Source organism: Watersipora subatra, chromosome 11, assembly GCF_963576615.1.
Source record: "Watersipora subatra chromosome 11, tzWatSuba1.1, whole genome shotgun sequence".
NCBI classification, from domain to species: Eukaryota; Metazoa; Bryozoa; class Gymnolaemata; order Cheilostomatida; family Watersiporidae; genus Watersipora; species Watersipora subatra.
Window position 1 is genome coordinate 28184992 of NC_088718.1, and position 20084 is coordinate 28205075.

At 35.6% G+C, this 20084-nt stretch overlaps 2 protein-coding genes across 2 annotated transcripts in view; one reads left to right on the top strand and one right to left on the bottom strand.

Moving 5' to 3' along the window:
* LOC137408423 (7SK snRNA methylphosphate capping enzyme-like) overlaps positions 1–5605 on the bottom strand; it is a 31169-nt gene extending 25564 nt beyond the window's left edge. The window contains exons 1-4 of the mRNA XM_068094950.1: positions 5533–5605; positions 5044–5178; positions 3892–4190; positions 2900–3016 (exon numbers count right to left, since the gene is read on the bottom strand). Coding sequence (XP_067951051.1) covers positions 2900–3016; positions 3892–4190; positions 5044–5178; positions 5533–5537 — 556 coding nt within the window. The 5' untranslated portion in view covers positions 5538–5605. The remainder of the gene's footprint in view (positions 1–2899; positions 3017–3891; positions 4191–5043; positions 5179–5532) is intronic.
* A 213-nt stretch (positions 5606–5818) lies between these two features.
* LOC137407939 (zinc finger CW-type PWWP domain protein 1-like) overlaps positions 5819–20084 on the top strand; it is a 40013-nt gene continuing 25747 nt past the window's right edge. The window contains exons 1-3 of the mRNA XM_068094326.1: positions 5819–5944; positions 12185–12283; positions 19343–19419. Of these exons, the coding sequence (XP_067950427.1) occupies positions 5870–5944; positions 12185–12283; positions 19343–19419 (251 nt within the window). The 5' untranslated portion in view covers positions 5819–5869. The remainder of the gene's footprint in view (positions 5945–12184; positions 12284–19342; positions 19420–20084) is intronic.

Genomic DNA, 20084 nt, shown 5'->3' on the forward strand with positions numbered 1-20084 from the left:
AGACACTACCAGAAAGAAACTATAGACGCTGCCAGAAAGAAAATCTATACACTCCCAGCGTAGATCTGATATATAATAGGTTGTGTAATTGCGCAGAAGATTTAACAACAACCCATATAGACCAGCATAATAGTTGAAGTGTATAAAATTACTACTGAGTCTGCCAACTGATTATATTACACAAGTCTACACGCCATGCGCAGCCAGGGCAACCAACTGACTATATTTAGTCAGTTGCAAGTAGAAAACAATGCAACTTGCCACAGTGAAGATACCGCACACTGCTTTTGATGAGACCATTGAATGTCAGCCACTATCTGACAGCTGGAACAGCTTATGATTCCAGCAGAGCTGATCTTGAAAAGGAAATAATAATAAACTCTGCCCTGAAATAATTTTTTCATCTGTTGACCCATGTTAGAATCAATTCTGGTATTGCCTTTCTCTGGTCTCTGGCTACACATAATGACGAGCATCTCCTGGACTGGGGCATCTTCTACGTGTTTAAACACTGTATGCAGTCGTTAAAGTCAGTCGAGATGAAACTGATGCATTTGTGATTGGCTGAAATAGCCTACAGCAATGAACATAATCCTAAGTACACTTTAGAAACTGCTGGTGCCACGCATTTTGTTTAAGATTTGCTCTACAAATTTGATGAGAACAGGGCTTCACCCGAACAGCTATTTATATACAGACTATCACAATTGCAACAAACATAAGCAGGGCAATAGTGTAAATTGGAAACGTTGCTGAAACCTTGCAGATCATTCGTTGGGTACGTAAATCTGTTGCAACTCAATTTTTTTAGTTGTAATCATTTCATGAACACAAAGTATTTCTATACTTGATTGTTTTCTTTGTTAATGTGTAACAATTTTTTCCTTGAGAAAAAATATAACAATGCAAATAACTGCACAAACATATTTCCATCACATATTGTTGACGATCTATATTAAACATGCTGAGAATTCTTCTAAAGGCATAATTAAACATTCAGCAAGGATGTCAAGGTCATTACACAACTAAAGCCAACACTCATTGGTCGAGTTATTCATCATAGAAAGAGAGAGAGAGAGGACATACACATAGAGTAGCAATTACAGCCACAGCAAATACCTATGGTAACGCAAGATGTATGCTACACAAGCCTGAACATCATTCCTTTTCCACAAACAGCTAAACAATAACGTAGATCTAGCTTCATCCAATAGGGAGACATCAAAAGCTATTATTACCCAATCATATCAATCCTCTCCCCTAATGATTTTATGAAACCAACCATCATTACCAGCCAAATAGCATTAACAGATTAACAGATCTATTGCACTAAGCCCATTTCGTTACGAATTTGGTTTTGTTGGTGATTCGGGAAGTAGGCCGTACGTTGCTAGTAAAATATAAACGAGGCGAAAAATACGTTAGAGTTGTCTGGATTAAGAGGATTGTCTTAATTATTTGGATGATGCGGATGACTATAATAGACCATATGACTTCCCTAGTTGATAATCGACACCTGAATGACAATGTTTAAGAAGCATACAATAATAGTGTTGCTCACTATTCATGCCTAGTATGTAGGATGTGCTCACTAGCCATACCTAGTAAGTAGGATGTGCTCACTAGCCATACCTAGTAAGTAGGGTGTACTCACTAGTCATACCTAGTAAAAACGGTGTGTTCACTAGTCATACCTAGTAGGTGCGGTGTGTTCACTAGTAACACCTAGTAAGTAGGGTGTGCTCACTAGTCATACCTAGTAGGTGCGGTGTGTTCACTAGTAACACCTAGTAAGTAGGGTGTGCTCACTAGTCATACCTATTAAGTAGGGTGTGCTCACTAGTCATACCTATTAAGTAGGGTGTGTTCACTAGTTATACCTAGTAAGTAGGGTGTGCTCACTAGTCATACCTATTAAGTAGGGTGTGCTCACTAGTCATACCTAATAAGTAGTTCATTGGATGTTCACAACTGGCAGTAAAACCTATAACAGCTGCCTTGAAAATTCAGCCTTGTTACAAGTCAATGTGGGCAGAGTTAACGTTGGTTACTAGTAAGAAAATAATTTCACTTCCAGGATTCCTAAGTAATTGTCCAGTTTGGTGAACATAGAGAAGTGCAGTGGATCCTGCTATTTGTTCCAGTGCTGGCATCATATGGCGAAAATGTTATATAGAGGGATATAGCAACACTCAGTAATTATCTAAAGCAAACACCCCCTGGTATAAAACATTAAAATTTAATATACATACTGTACATATTAAAAATTAGTAACAAAATAGTTTATATTGTGACCTCCTTAGTAACTATAGTTACCTCCAGTAACTTTGGCGTATTTAGTGTTTATGATCTGCTTATGATTCTTACTTCTTTCTTTAGCGTTGTTATCAATTTTGGGCCCCATGGCTAACCAATTAAAGTTATATATGTAGTTATATGTGTTCTAATGAAGTAAAGTTTAGAGTTAATATTATATTAAATGCTAAAATACAGAATAAATGTTCACTTTCGCTTATTTTTCACTAAGTTTTGTTGCTCAATCATGCAATATCAAGCATTTACGAAAAATGAAGAATAGTGAACTGAGAGAGGGAGAGAGGGAGAGAGAGAGCATCGTATTTCATTCAGGCGTTGGGGAAGGATTTCGGCAAATAGCAAATCGGCATAGTCCTTGTTCCGACGTATTCAGCATACCGACAGCCCATTTTGAACTTCGAAAGACATTTTCGTTGATGTTATATGGCAAAAAAATGCTGTAACAAGGGTATGAAAGAAACATCGTGCTTCACATAGTAAAAAAAAAAGTAAAACAGTGACGTTGTAACATGGGGTGCACTGTACAGCAAGAAATCCTAAAACAAATAGGCTAATTCAAGATATTGAGGGCAGATCTACGCACCTGGTATAGATTCTAAGGCAGCATGATCACCTTCAACTTCCTGATCAGATTCAAAGTCTATCTCTAGCTTAAGCAAGCGCTTTTTCGACAGCCTCTTCTTTTTCAACCTAATTGGTGCTGTAAGAAAGAAGAAAGCTGATAAGACTACTGATATCCAAGGTATTACAAGGTTTTAACTAGTCTAGAAATGAAACTTGGTTCGACAGAAAAATTCTCAACACTAGGAATACAAATGAACGCTGAAAGAAACTAACTTCATTAGTGAGATAGAGAGGTAATTGGTTAGAAAATAATGAAAAAGCTGGAGTAAGATCAAGATGAAATACACAGATGAGATAGAGAGCAGAGAACACATAGTTGTGGCAAATGACACCTGCAACACAAGACTGCGAGCCAATTTAAGAGAGAGTGGTGTCATATCAGAAGTGATTGTACAAAGATAGTAAAAAAAAAAATTTATAACGGGAGTATAAGCTGCTTTCCAGATTAAATGGCGGTTACGATGGTTGACAAGTTTGTCTGACCTTCAACAATGTTGTCGTACATCCTTGCGTAAGAAATGAATTATTCAAAACGATTTGTTAAGACTACTTGCTTGGCAAGAAACTAGGCTAGAATACTCTAAGACGGTCAAAACCATTAGCAAACATCTAGACCATTTTAAAACCTGTTTAGCTGAACACTTACACAACTATAAAAAAATCGGGGTCACACTAGAAGCTCAAATGAAACCCCATGAGAACAATAACATGCACAAGGTAAGAGTTGTCTTATCCAACTTTCCATTATTCCTTTGTTACGAAGAAGATCGAATGAAATATGTCGGATGGCAGGCTACTTAGAGAAGTCATGGCATGCATGTTTTTATATCATGACAACCACAACGGTTGTTAAGCCGAGAGGTGTGCAAAAATTTTAACAAAATTTGCATTTCGGAGCCACAGTCTCTTTTGTAGTATTCTGGCTAGCAAGTGGCAGAGAAGAGTGACTACCTGTGGGTGAGAGAGGCCCAATTGCCTCCCCTGTCGTAACATCAATGGTAAGGTTAAGGGGATCAGCGAGGTTACTTATCCTAGGTGGAGGCCTTGCAGCATTCAGCCTCTCTAAGTAAGCATCTGGAGAAGGCGATGGTGAGGGGCCTGTTCTGTTTTGTAACCCTGACAGGTTGAGAGGGTCACTCAAACTTCCTCCTTTATAAAGCTTTATATGGTTAACCTGTCGGTGCTGGCGTGAAGCTGAAAATCGTCGTTTTTTATATGGCTGGTCCTCTCCATCAAGATGCTGGCTCTGCCTAAAGACACAACAATTGATGATCTGAATTGAAAAAGAACTTACATTTGACCGCTCAAACGGACAAGCATTGATAATTGCAATTCACACGGCGGATCAAACAGATTTCTTCTTCAAGAACCAGTGATTGACATTTAAAATATAACTTCGGCGAGGCACTCCGCAGTGTACATCCGCACACTACCTACTATATTGCAGCTATGCATTGATATCTCTGCGTCATTAAACTCCATGTAACTTCATCAGAAATTACTAGACAACTCCGCAATTATGCGTGGCGATTACAGAAAGCTGGTGACTGAAAATAGCTTTCTGCTTGTGAAATCAGCTTTACATATTTGATTTTAGTCTATAAGAAGAATGAGACACTCAATCAACAATCAACACAAAAGGTTTTCCTTAAGAGGATGTGAAATCCCTCTTTGAAATTTTAAAATTTATATAACAATTAGTAAAACATAAAAAAGCATCTTTGAAATTAATCAATGCACCCACTGACAATGCCTAAGCATGTCTCGAATTGAGCAAATCCAACCACATAGAGCTGTTGCGGTTTATCTTTCAAGGCCACTATTTTTAACTACCTCAAAACAATGTCAAAACATAGTAACCAGAAAATAGGCATGAACATTAATGAAATTTAACCTTAAATTAATGACTAAACATGCAGTGTGTTTAAAGTTTGTAAAATAGCTACAAATTTAAAAATCCAACAGGAACTCAAAATTACAACAATAACAGGCAATGATTTGTACCATGGCAGCACACAGCATTGAACTTCTTAAAAAATCATTTGTATGATTTCATAAAGCCAGTTTATGAAATTTCAAATTATATATATAGTAATAACTAACCTGCGTTTTTTGCAATCTGATGATGGTAAGACGGTAGAGCCAATGACAGCTGAACTTTGCGTATCAAATGAACTTTCATCTTGATTATTGCACGCAGATGGTTTAATTTCTACACTCATGTCTGTCTCTTTGTCTCTATCAAATGAAACTTAGTCGCTTTAATGAAGGACATAGAACAAACTGTGAAATAAGCAGTGCACATGAATAAATGTCGATTAAATTAATGAAGTTTTCCGCAAATTTTGTTTACAAATTTAGCAGCAACCAATAATCATGCTTCCAAGCTAAAAACGAATAGCGACGAAAGTACTAAAGTGAAACCGAGTCTTGCGTGTGACTTCTTCCGGAAAGCGCCACCGCCAACTCAAAGGTTTCGTTTTAATAAACGTGGATTAATTTGAAGGGGTATATCAAAACTTGCACATAAACATGAAGCAAACTTAATGGTACAAAAATTAACATTAACAAAAGCAACCAAACAATACTTACACCATAACAAATGCGTAATAACGGCTTTTGACCACGTTTGCTTGTTCGACGAGTTTACGTTTTTCAACGCCATTACGGATTTGCGAAGAACCAGTAAAAATAAAACCAATCCTCCATTACTAAGTTTTGGGAAGTTAACATTTTTAAATGACAGAAATAAATTTAATGTGTTTTTAATTTGAAAACCAACCAATCAACAATAAACAAATCAAAAAAGTTTACATTATAATTACGATGGTTTGTAATTTCGATGCAACCAATTTTTCACGTGGTCGTCTGCGTGCCGACTGCTCTACATGTCGATATATCTCGCAAACTATCTTTTGCCTTCTTTACCATGGACAAGTCTTCAAAAGGCAGTTTTGCAGCTTCGGTGACTAGTGGCAAAAACAAAACTTTAGCAGAAAACAATGTGAGTCGTCACTCTATTTGCTTTTTAGACTGATGCCGTTAATGAACAAACAAAAATCTTTTCTCACTGTTTATGCTTCAGCAATAAGTTGGCGATAGTTCGTAATGAACGACTCATCATCTGTACCTTTGAACACTGGAGTATAAATGTAGATTCACTTACTTAAAAGTGGGCAATTGGGAATGTTTTAAGCCGTGCTGCGATTTTATTGATAAATAAACTACCGCCTTTTATGAGTTTTCTGCCTAGTTTGTCTACTATGGTTTGGCAGAAATGTTTTTAAAGTTTTAAAAATGACTCGATTCAATCCAATTCTCGCTAGAAAGTTAGCAAATCAATTACTAATTGTTTTACCTCATAGTGTAGATCAGTTGAGAATCGATTCATTTCAATTCAATAAGCAAAACACTACCATTCCATTCTCAATTTTTATCTATCCAAACCACAGGTGTCCTTTAGCGGGATATTGCCGAAGCTGAGTCCTTAGTCTACACACACGAAAAAACAACAAAGGTCCACGTAGTTATGAGCAAAAATAAAAGTATCCACCCAAATATCTCACCAATCCGATAAGCAGCACACACAAAACTAAACCAATCGACAGAGCCACCAATCATGTCAAAATATTCCAAGTTTCAAGTCATGTCTTGCACAACTCACTTTATGGTTCCTCAAAACTTGTCCCAAAGTCCCTATTAATTTGAGACTGTCCGATTGCTGTTTTAGATATGGTCATCGCTAGCCTAGCGTAACGTCCTAATTCAACATCTCAGTAATTATCGGGGCATTGCTGAGTGCTCCCGAACTTTTTGATTCCCTCTTTTAGCAATGCCCCGATAGTTAGTGAGGTGTTGAATCAGGACGTTAGGTTAGGCTAGCGGCGACCATTTCTGAAACAGCAATCGGACAGTCACAAATTAATAGGGACTTTGGGTCAAGTTTTGAGAAACCATAAGGTGAGTTGTGCAAGACATGACTTGAAACTTGGAATATTTTGACATGATGGGTGGCTCTGTCGACTGGTTTAGTTTTTGTGTGTGCTGCTCATTGGATTGGTGAGATATTTGGGTGGATACTTTTGTTTTTGTTCATAACTACGTGGACCTTTGTTGTTTTTTGTGTGTGTAGACTACAGCCTGGCTTCGGCAATATCCCGCTAAAGGACACCTGTGATCCAAACGTTGAAATGAATCGATTCAGTTCTTTAGATAAAATCAATTCTCAAACAATTCTCCATCTGTCCACTAGCTAGCCTGTTCAGTCTTGGTTCTGAATAGACGTTGTTCTCCTACATAAATGTTTTTGGGTAACTTTTATGCAAAACATGCTTAGAAACAGAATAAACATTGATTGGAACAGTTTTTTAATGTGCTTGGTGATTGGATTTACAAAATATAAGTTTTGTTAAAGTTGCTGTTGTCATCCTCAATCTGTGGGGGCACATAATGCCTTGTAACTAAATGCACGCTCCGCTGGTGCACTGGTTGCAGCCATAGTGCATAGAATGTCCTTAATTTCAGCCAAATTGGGCGCCTTCCTTTTGTGTTTACTTCAACACTCTATACAGGGGCCTATGTAAAAGTTTTAAGAGATGACAATAAAAATGCTTTTTACAGTATTTCCAAAATGTCTGTTGAACAGCACCAAGCATGACATTTTTCATTTATAGAAACTAGCTACCAGATTTGCATCATTACCAACACTCGAGTGATATCACATGAGATTAGTCCACACATCACTACATATAATGTATAGTTTCAGCAGCAAAAACGGCAACCATTAAAACAATTTCTGCCAGTTGACATATACAAACAACCAAAACAAAATTATAAAGGTGCAAATACCTTTATGTGACGCAGCCAACTTGTGATATTTAAGTAGTTCACCCTCTAAGCCAATATCACATAATGAAGGAGAATTGAGATTCTCTTCTTCAGTTTGTTGAAGAGACCTACTCAGGGCTCCTTGACAACAGGTGCCACGGGCTGACCAGAATGTGGCACCCATTTCTTGAGTTCTAAAAGCAAATACGAGTTAGTGAATGCTATTAGCGGGTGAAAGAAAATTGGAATCATATGTTAACTGCTTGCAGCAAATTGAAATAGTGTGTCGAATTATTGCCAATGCATACATTGCCACATTAGGACAGCAATTGTTATGACATAGCACCATGGCTACCATCTGATATACCCACTATCAAAGGATTGACAATATGAACTAAGTTGATCGTGTCTATACTTACATATACATACAAATATATATATATATATATTTCTCTTAATCAATTTTTTTTGTATTGTTTGTAAAAAAAATAAATTAATAATCTGATTGAAACTGGTTGGTTTAACCCTTTAAACCCTAACGGCGGTGCTCCGGCATTGCGTAGGGTGTGTCAGAAATCCTAACCGTCGGAATGCCGGCATTCACATGGCTCTGTTTACAACTGCTGTTTGTAATTAACAGCATGAACAAATCAAATTAATAGTTGCACAGGTCGTTAGACCATAAATTTTTTTTCATTAACCGATTTCAAGTATCTTTTTCTACATTTGTTATAATAACAATTTCTATTGGAACGATATCGCAAAACAAATTGATACAGGTCTTTAGTTGGTAGGTCATGGATGACTGTGATGCAGATGAAGATTTATATGATACTAACTATAATTTTTCAGATTATTTTGAGTCATGACACGATTATGAACGTGTGCTCAATGAATATGATGAACCTGCTGTCAAGATTTTTACAAGTTTTTAAAATCGTACGAATTTTTATGGTTTTGGCCCGAAGAACTGAAACGTTAATTTATCTATTCGGTGACATTTGCTGTAGGTTGCCAGACTTTTTTTACCAGTGTTTTACCAAATATCATTGTATTATGAGCATATTTAGATATATTCAACAAAAGTTTAAAAACTTCTGATCGTTGAAAAAATTGCCCAGGGATACCAACATTGACAAGGATGGCCAGGGTTCAAATGGTTAATAGGATATCACTGTCTATGGGAGATGTTCCCTCAACGCGGTCGTAAATTACTAATAATAGAGATACTGACACTAATAATAAAGAGCAGCATTAACTCGAGTATAGGCTTATTGAGAAATAGAAAATCAAGTCAATCCGCTTTGATGACAGCAAAGAATCGATGCAATTCTTACTGATAGGATGCACTAAATCATTTTAAGTGAAAGATAGCAGAGAATCAATTCAATTAATTTGTAAATTGAGCCTTGAAGGTTGACTTGCAACAAAATTCACATTACAGTTATTTGGTATCAAAAGATTCACCATGTCTTACTCTGTTGTGTTGTAGGTACCAAATATGTGGAAATGTGATTATATGCTCTTAAAAGCTAAAAAAACAAACAGTTAATCACAGCCACACGAGACCGCTGTAGTTTGGATCCTCTTTCCAAAACGGCTCAAATGTGACGTAGCTGTGGTAGATGTTTTCTGTTTACACTTTCAAGCAATCTCATTCGTCGAAATATTTTCACAAATATAATTCACGCATTCTCCAGGGTTAAGGCATGGTTACACGAGCGCCAAACTGACTTAGGTTTGGTTGTTGTTTCGGTTCGGCTAAGCCACATGTCGCACGGCATCCGCAGTCACTTTGCTTCCTAGATACCATACGTATGGAGACAGGACTAGAGTTGCCCCGATTTTGATATCGGTATCGGTGCCGATATGAGTATCAAGTATCTGAATCGGTATCGGCCGATCTTTTCTTAAAAAATCTGAACCTTCCGATACTTTTTACAGATCAACCATTTAGCAGAAAGCTGTATTTTAGCCTGCTATACTAATAAAACATCATCAGCTGTAAGCTTCTTACTTTTACTTAATGAATTTCAGGCCTGCCACACAATTTATTTCATGTCTATAGCCTGATCAACATAGCGAAGGAAACTTTTTAGCTAGAACGTAAACAAAAAGTGTGGTATTTCCCAATTACAGCGATAGGTTTTATTGCAAGCAATCACGAACAAGATAACGAAAGTGGGAAACAAGAACGCAGTGTAATATTTCTATTTACTAGCATTACGAAAGTAATTTAAACAGTCGACGCATAAAGTTATCCATCACTCTCTTGATCCTGACGATACAATGGATCGTTTGTATTGTACAAAAAACGGTAACCCCAGTGGCGTATCGGTATGTAGCCTGTCCTCCAATATCTGTTGCAAGGGAATCCCCCTTCAGTACGCTCGGCTACATTAATAATGATGGAAGAAAAGAGACGTCTTACTGAGATAATTGAATCACTAACGGTTTTTAAAAGAAACATTGATTTGCTCTAAACTTGTACAGACAGAGCAGTTCATCTAACAATAGAAGAGGGACTTCGTTATTACAGATAGAACTGTACCACTAACAGTAATTACCTTTATTTACAAATTACAAGAAACATGGACTGTTTTGTTACTACATGCATATGTCAGTATGTGAATATGTATATATTTTTTCCATAAATGCAAACAAATAAATACAATAATATTCATGTTTTCTTTGCATTATGTTTGTATTTGCATAATAAAATGAGCTACTATCTATGCAACACAAAAGATCTGAATCGGATTATTTTTCAATTAGGATCGGTATATCGGATCGGTATCTGAATCGGCTGGTGAATTTAGAATCGGGGCAACTCTAGACAGGACACTGTTTCATTGTTAGTTTTTAATATTTGAGCCAAATATTTTTATTGTAAACAAATAACTTTGAGGAACAATTATCAATTATAATTACGCAGCGAATTTATCAGAAGATCGTTCAGCTGTTCAAAATAAATCACTCGATACAATGATTTTGCCAACCCTTCCCATCAACGTAATTATATTTTTATTATCATATGAATGTTTTTCTATGCTGAGTACATAACAAACAAAAACAGTCGTTATCATAGTACTGTGGTTTTACATAAAATAAATCAGTCAACTTAATTCATCTGGATGAGTATGACACATTACTTATATTCTACATGAAAGAAAATCACAACCATTCTCTTACATTTATGCAAAACTTAAGTGCAACATCTTACATTTATGCAACACAATCACAAGTACGAGTGAACCTTGTCGTGAATTGCTTCATGTTGTTTATTTAACGAAATAAAAGTATCGTCCCATTTTTTTCAACTTTGCTCGAATGCACTGAAAAGAAAAATGTGACGCGTGCTCGCTAGAATTTTAATCAGCTAATAAGCGCAAGGGTTCGGCCACGAAATTTCAAGCAAGACCGAAATGGTTCGTTTTGGTCAGAAATGTCTTTGGCCAAACAGTTTACAACTGACAGCGACATCGTTTTGCGTCGTTTAGTTCGTTTCGGCTCTCGTGTGACCACCCCTTTAGAGACCCAACATTGTTTTAAACTTTTGTGCCCCATAAAGAATTTGACTAACTACTTTTTGAGTGAACTTCCAGTAAACATTCATTCCTTACGATCTATCAGCACCTTTATTTTTCTAAGCTTTATTTGTCAAACTTCATACGAGTACATTTCATTGTCCATTGTTTTGTTAGATTATTCACTATGGCAGGGACTGTTTAGGAGAAACTGCATGTATATGTAGGTGTTCTGAGCTGCAACTCACGTGAAATAGTTCATAATGGAAGTGAAGCTTGTTATTTATTTTAAGCTTCATTTCATCAGTTACTTTACATATTATTCAGCTAAAAAAAATTTTACTAAGCCGGTAGAATCCAAATTGTAGTGCCAGTGCAGCAAAAGGTATAGGACTGACCCTCAGTTAGAATAAGAATTTGTTCGAGATTAGGCTGTTGAGAAAAGGTAACCCTAAAATTGTTGTATTGTTTTTAAGCAAGTTCAAAAAAGTATCTCGAGCATGGTTGTAGCTATCAGGTAGGCCATCAGTGTAGTGGCTCAATTGCTGGAGTGATGTGTAAGCAAAATGATAACTGATTTTGAAGATTGGCTTTGGAGGGTTTACAGGTCTATATAATCTATACTGTAACACATGAGTATTAATAAATGGTAGCTCTGGAATGACTTTCAGCGAAAACTACCTTTATTGAAGTTTTATTAAACAAATTTTTCTAAACCTTTATTCTTGACTCTATACTATTGTTAAAATATTTAAGTGATTTGAAATCTCATAAAGCAACCCATCAGTTTTTAGATTGGATATCTCATGTTTTATTTAATTATCATGCTAAGTTCCATTGTTTAAAAAGCGCGTTAATAAATTTTATAACTGGTTAAGACACTGCTTCAGGTACGCAAGATGAGATCGTTGACAGACAAAGAATATGAAGAGCTGTTTGATGGAATCTTGCGGCAAAGTTTAATAAGTGAAGCAATGGAGAGTGATCAGGTAATGAGCAGCATCATGACCAACCCAAACATTTCGGCTTCACTGCCTACATTTACTGTATTACTAGCTGTGCTACCCGGCGTTGCTCGGATAATAAAAGTCTTTGGTAAGAAAATTGATTTGTATTTAATATATAACAACATTTGCCATTCTAACCTTCAAACTTCGTATCATGAGAAAAGTGTTTTGTGTAATTGAAATAAATTAAGAGAGAAAATAAAAACAACTGTAAAGGTTTCCAAACATTGTCAAACAACTTTTAAACTTCATATCATGAGAAAAATGTTTCGTGCGAGTCTGATAAATTGAAAAAAACTACTGAGAAGGCTTAGATGTAAATGCGAAATAATTAGCAATTAATAGCTAAATTAAATCAGTTTTGCTATGATTACAATAAAAGATGATTCGGTAATGATACAATTAATTAGAGCCGCACAACGATTAAAAAATTAATCGCGATTAATAACTGGTCTGAACCAGTTAATCCTCGATTAATCTTAGAAATAATCTAGCAAAAACCTGCATATTCGAAATCAAATAATACAGCTACATAAAAATTAATTTTATTTGATACAATTGTTAAAGGTTGACCTGCAACAAAATTCACATTACAGTTATTTATTATCAAAAAATTCACCATCTCTTACTCTATTGTGTTGTAAGTGCCAAATATGTGGAAATGTGATTACAAGCTCTTAAAAGCTCAAAAACGAAAAGCCGCCGTAGATTGGAATCTCTTTATTTCGATGACGTAGCCACGAAATTTGGTTATCGCTCTGTCATGTATGTTCTCACGTGAATTGAAAGGCCAATACAAAGCTCAAAATAAAACTTATCGTAGTACTAGTTTATGACAAATACTTCGGGTTTCACCGAAGACCCTTTATCAAATATAGATGCTCGCTGCTTTACAGTTTTGTTTCGGTTTGGTCTAATTGGCAAGTCGTAATCTGATTATGTGGCCCAATACTTCGCAAATAATTTTTGCAGCACTTTTCGATTATCACAGGTGACCAACAGGCTCGTCATGATTATCAAACAATTATATGTGCTCCTTCGAGCTAAGGTTAAAAAGTTAAATGATTTTTTACGGTAAGTTATAAGATATGAGTGCTAAAAGTGACAGCATTACAATGACGATAAAACAGACGCGTAAGAACAATAGACATAGTGTTATTGAATGCGTGAAGTATATTTATGAAAATATTTCGACGAATAAAGTTGCAAGAAAGTGTAAACAGAAACCATCTCTCACAACTACATCACATTTGAGCCGTTTTGGAAAGGGAATCCAAACTATGGCGGTCTCGCGTGGCTGCGATTTTCTGTTTGTTTTTGAGCTTTTAAGAGCTTGTAATCACCTTTCCACATATTTTGCACCTAAAACACAACAGAGTAAGACATGGTGAATCTTTTCATATCAAATAACGGTAATGTAAATTTTGTAGTAAGTCAACCTTAAACAGGAACACATGTTATGTACAATGTACATAAGTTACAATGTATTAATTACTATGAGTATGAAAATAGTCCATGAAATCTATAAGTAAGTCAGCCAAAAGTTGAGGCAGCACCGTTTATTCACATTTACCGAATGAACAGGTGCCATCTTCCTACATAAAACATTGCCAGCTTTAGATAATAGCCGCTCACAGGGGACAGTAGTGGCGGTAGTCAGTAGTAGGCAGTAGTGGTAGTAGCCTAGTAATTGTCTGCGACAGCTGGGGATGAATTCTGAGCGGTATGATAAGAATTAGTTAAATGATATCTTAATGATGATGTGCTGTGGGGGTAGGCAACTTCTTTCTGGCATATTTTGCACTTCACTTTATTGTTTATGCTTCCAACGTATGAAAATGCGGCAGCTAGTATGGAGGACGTTAGTCTGCTTTCATGTTCTATTAAAGTGTCAATCTTATATTACTATTATTCTAAAGCTGAAATATGATTGTGATTTTTTTGAAAAATTGAATTACACATATATTTTACTTATATAACAGGAAATTTTTATATCCTACCCAAAAATAAACTGTAAGATATTAAATAATACTGAAACCGCTTATTGTTGCTATTACCTAGAAACATGTTCAAACAACTAACAACATGGCCACTTCAACTAGATCGTTGCGGTGCTTTTGTCGTTGTATAAACTAGTTTTACGTTAGTGACTCACTTAGTGTTTTCACAGTTGAGTGCAAAATAATTGTGGTTGTATTCAATTGGTAAGAGTGTGTTGCTTGTCATAATATTTATTTGTTAGTAAATTAAAGGGTAGTAGCCTGCTATGTTAATGTTGTATTTTGGCAAACGCTGAGCCACGAATTTATTTTTGATGTTTTATATACTCACATATAATTACTCTTATATATTTTTTCATTTTGTGTCTGTCTTTATGCGTTTTACTTGCATATAGTTACTCTTATATATATTTTACCTATTAGGTCTGTCTTTATTATGTGTCTTATCGCTAACGCCATGTTAGTTGTTAGCCGTAGTTAAGCCAACCCGTTAGCGACTCTATTAATCATTTATTCTTATATCGTTTCCTACCCGGTAGTAAAATCAATGATATACAGCCCCCCAAGGATAGGTGACGGGCGTCATATGGGCGAAGTTTAATGATCGTTCTCTGTTGGGATGAACACGGCACCCAAACAAACAAATATACTTAATAAAGCCCCCTGTAAATTTACAAATACAGTGAAACTCGGATAACTCGCCCTCGGATAGCTCGAACACATGGTTAACTCGAATGGATTTATTTGGTCTGTTCCCACGCAATGATAAATTGCTTTAGATAACTCGACCTTAACTTCGTTAACTCGAACAGTTTTTTTGCCCAACTGCTACCGAGACGGTTGTTATCGCTGTAGAATATCACTTTATTCCAAGCCATAGAGATAAACAACAACTTTTAGTACTTAGGCGTCATTATTACCACTATCGGCAAAATATTTTCGTTAACGACTTTTCTAAAGGTTTGCAAAAAATCAAATTTTACCAAACATCCGCTTGGGGATAGCCCTTTGCAAGCAAGGAGAAGCGAGGTAACATTCAGATAAACTTAAAGAAAAATCGGCAAAACTGGTTTTTGTTAAAACGCTAAAAAAAGTCTTTTTTTTAGAGTTTCAACCGCGATCAGGTTTTGCCTATTTTAATCTGAAAATGTCCTGGCAATCACATCACCTAAACAAACAAACGAATCTCAAGTGCAGTCATACTTCAACTTACGAGCTTAATTCGTTCCGAGACTGAGCTCGTATGTCAATTTACTCGCATGTTGGTGCAATTTATTTATATATAGAACAATTAACTATATATTTATTGGTTTCCATACTCTGAAAAATGCAAATAAAGATATTGTAACAGAAAGAACATGTTGGTTATTGTCCTAACTTACCACTTGCTTTCAAAAAGCAACAAATAAAAAATAATGCAAGGAAATGTGTTAAATTAAAATGTAAAATTAAATACATACAGTAGCAGCTAACGCTATAGCATTAGCCAGAGAGAGATATATAAGTTATCCTTCATTACAACAGTTGACTTTGATAAATTTGAATTTTATCAGTCTTAAAAGACAAACTTAGAGGCAAATCTAAAAGCAAACCTTCATTTTTAACTTAACGTAATTAAAATTTCTTCGGCGTTCATAGTTTGAAATTTCTCGCTAGTTAGCTAATTTTCCTTTTGTTTCGCTTTCACGACTAACCGGCCATTTTAAGATGGACCTTTCTAAGGACATTTGCCTTTGTCGCCCTTTCAACGTGTTGCGATTAGGACGAACACAGGTGTCGTCACAACGGTTTACTGCACGACCACTAGCCAACTTGTCCGAATGTCTATTTTTATAGTTTTGATAGATAGCACCGGCCTTTTTAAGTAGCGTCATTTCAGTTACGCTGTCACTGGCCAATTGTTTATCTTTTATCCAATGCCTGAGCGGTCTCTCCATCAGCGGTGATGAAGATCGCTGCGCCGTTTAGAAACTACGGTTAGTCCTTTTGCGAGCTAAATGCCCTGAATATAATTCTTCTGTTTGATAATTGTGGATGTATTTCTGTCATATTGCTGAGCTAGCTCAATCATGCATACACATTTCGCATATTTTTCAATAAGTTTTCGTTTAATATCAATTATTATCATTTGCTTTTTCTTTGCATTATTTTTCATTTTACTTGCAAACTTTCGGTGTACGCACAGTACTTTTAATTCACATAATTCTGCATTGAACAGCGCGCACAAAAACACGGTACAAAAGTATAACCTGTGCAGTTGAAAAATACAGATTGATGCTGTTGTCACAAAACACCTCCGACATACTTGGCAACTGACTCACGTGCTCGTATCTCAAACATGGCTCGTATGTTAGTGCTAAAACTTGTTGAAAAGCTGGCTCGTATCTCAAGTTCCTCGTATGTTGGAGCACTTGTAAGTTGAAGTATTACTGTAATAGGAAAATATTTATATTTTCTGATAAAAATTGTTAAAACATTGCATGAGAGGCCCCTTAATTTGCAACAAGCAATCAATGCTTTTGATTTATAAATAGATTGTATATGTACTGATAAATGCATGCACTTGTGACAGTATTCTCATAACTTAACGCTCTGATAACTCGAACACTTTCTCTCTGTCCCGTGAAGGTCGAGTTAGCCGAGTTTCACTGTATTATGAACTATTGTGGTTATCTTACTGATCTGTTGAATTCATTTTGTTGTCAAATAAATATAGTATCCCAATTTTGTCACCGTTATGATCAGCCAGTTGCCCTTCACAAGCATTCGTGATATTAATAGTCACAATCGTAAAATAGCCCAAATTCGGTTTTATATTTAGATTTTGAGTATGAAACTACACAGCTTTGCCTGCTGTCCCATCTTATTGGCCAGGTAAAACAATGTGAGAACGATGAAAGACTTTGTCATTTTATATTAGGGTTGGCAAAATTTTAATCAAAAACTAGGAAAAAAAGGCCGTTGTTCAGGTAATTTTGGGTAAATTATATTCAACTTAACTCATTCGCACCCAACGCGAGTTAACTCGCATATTTATAATGTAGCTATGCACCCAACGCGAGTTAACTCGCGTCTGAAATTTACCAACTCCTTGCATCGTTATTTTTAAATTATAAAAGAATATTTTTGATTAGTCAGAAAGAAAAATTTCTGGGTAATCAGACAAACTTTAAAATATGCCTCTATGAAGTCTCCGGCGAAAGTTATATCCAAATTAGTACACCCATCTAAGTTTCTATCAAAACCGGAAATCGTCAAGCCGACTTGAAATTTTATCGTTCGTGATAATTTTTTTCAACTCCAGAAGTAAATATACAGATTCAGAAGTGGTAAGACACTCAAAGACTGCATAAATCAAATCAAAACATTATTTTTAGAGTTTCAAAGTTTTTATTAACTTTTAATTTTGCCAATTTGTATCGTTATGCTCGAATAAAAATGCACTCTTCACGCTGCCAGCCGTAGTCGGACTAACGTTATCTTTCAGTTTCGATAGGATCATATTGATTCTTAGAGCTGTCTATGAAGTCTGAAAAGTCAAAAACAGAGTTATTGAACATATTTTTATTATTGGAAACATTTTCATAATGTTTTATTTGAGTTATATTAGCATATAGATTTGCTATGATTTTGTTTGAAGGATGATGCTCGTGAGGAAAAGTTCGAAGTTAGTTTCATGATTTTCATGTTCATCACTAACTGCATATGTATAAATAATAATCATAAATATGTATTGTCTGTAATAAATGAGTAATTTCAGTCAAATTTTGTATATTTTGTAATTTTTATGGTGCAAATCTAACTTTGTTTCAGCAAATGACAATTTTTTCAAAATTCGAAATGTCCTGAAACTACCTTCTTTGAGGCACGGATCTACATAAAAGGGATACAAGGTGTCTATATGAATGTAATATATTTTGAAAGAGGAAACTTGGTTGGTTCTTTTGAAGTTTGATTGAATAAATTATCTCAAGTCTGTCTCCTGTAGTAGTAATTTGAATTACGACAACTTTCTGAAAAATTAGCGGTATCTGGGGCTGATCGCCTAGAAATTCGTCGGGTGCGAATGAGTTAAAGCATATACTACGACCTTTACCAATTTTAAAATTAGTAAAAGTAGGTAATTTGAAATGTTTTATTGTGCATGGATTCATTATCTTGGTTAGGTATCACCCTTACATTGTAGAAATTCAAGGTTTGCTATTGTGAACTGCGGGTCTACTGACTGAATGAGCTAGTGAAACAACAGCGAGTCATGTTTTCCAAAACCTAACAACTAACAAGGCAACGCGATCGCTCCGCGAGAGTTGTGTTAGCTCTGAAACCCAGGCTAGCACAATCCTAACAGAGAGTGATCGTTAAACCCCGCCCATATGATAGCTGTCGCCTATCCTTGGGGGGGGGCTGTATATCATTGGTAAAATCATATAATTGTATACCAAATAATTTTTCATTGTAATCATAGCAAAACAGGCTATATTTAGCCAGTATTTGCTAACGATTTTATATTTAAACGCCTTTGCAGTTTTATTTTTCCTCCTAATTTATTTCACCAAAAAGCTTCTTTAATGGTATGAAGTTTAAAAGTTAGTTGTTTGAAAAAGTTTTAAAACTTTCAGTTTTATTTTTGCTCTTAATTCATCTGAACTGCACAAGAACCACTTTTATCATGATATATGAAGTTTGAAAATTAGAATGATAAATGTTTTATACGTTAAATAAAAATAAGTTTTTTGTCCAAGGTCTTTTTTATTACTTGAGCAACGCCCGGCATTGAGCTACTTTAGAAAAAAGGTAGGGCTTATTGAAACACCTAAATGATTTGTTTCTACATGAGTTTTTAAAATAAAATGTAATCTTTAAAATTAATAGCACATACTATTTGTGAGCTAATTATTTTTCTCAGTTTTTCATTTCATTCTAAATTGTGTTAAGTTGCCATAACGTATGTGTAAAGATTTTTATGTGTGTTATGTAGCTTTTGGCTATTTAAATGATTTAGGCTAGCTGGATAATCTGAACTGTCTGCTGTTTTATTCAGGCAATGTCCCTATCTCAAAAGGAATATGCGACTTTGCAGCCTGCCATCATTTATGATGAACTGAATACTAATCTCGAGTAAGTCTGTTTAGACTTGTACAATTTTGAGTAATCAGGTTTCCTCCACGAAGATGCTTGAACAAAAATTGCTTTCATAAGTTGTATTTAGTTCTAAGCAACCTTCCAATATAGAATTAGTTGTAGGGTATGTTCTTTACATACCAGAAAGCAAGTTTTTGTTGAGAATATTTGTGTCCAAGGTGATCATTATCAAATATTAGTAAGATGACCATGTCAAGTGCTTAATTTATTAGGAATAATTTTGAACTTGAACCCTGTATGCCTGCTGCCTAATCCACTTGTTGTGTATCATTTTCTCTTATTTTCTTTTATTGGTCTATGTGTATGACATAGCTTGTACTTCTAGTTTCTGCGGTCATTATACCGCCATTTATCATGTAATAGTATAGGTTCATTGAAATGAGTTAAAATAGCACATATATGCTCGAAATAATCTTGATTTGTGTTATGGTTAAATTAAAATGTGTTAATTTAATCATAACACACTTAATCAACTGACCCTCTCCTTTGTGGTCATAGCGGTCCCAGCCAAGTTTTCTTTCGGTTGTGGAATCTGGCCCGACATACTCCAGGCTGCCGCCTGCCCGATAGGGTGTTCTCAGGGAGATGACTCTGGCTGGCCTCGAGTTGACCGTGTCCGCCACTATTAAGGCAGGACCAGG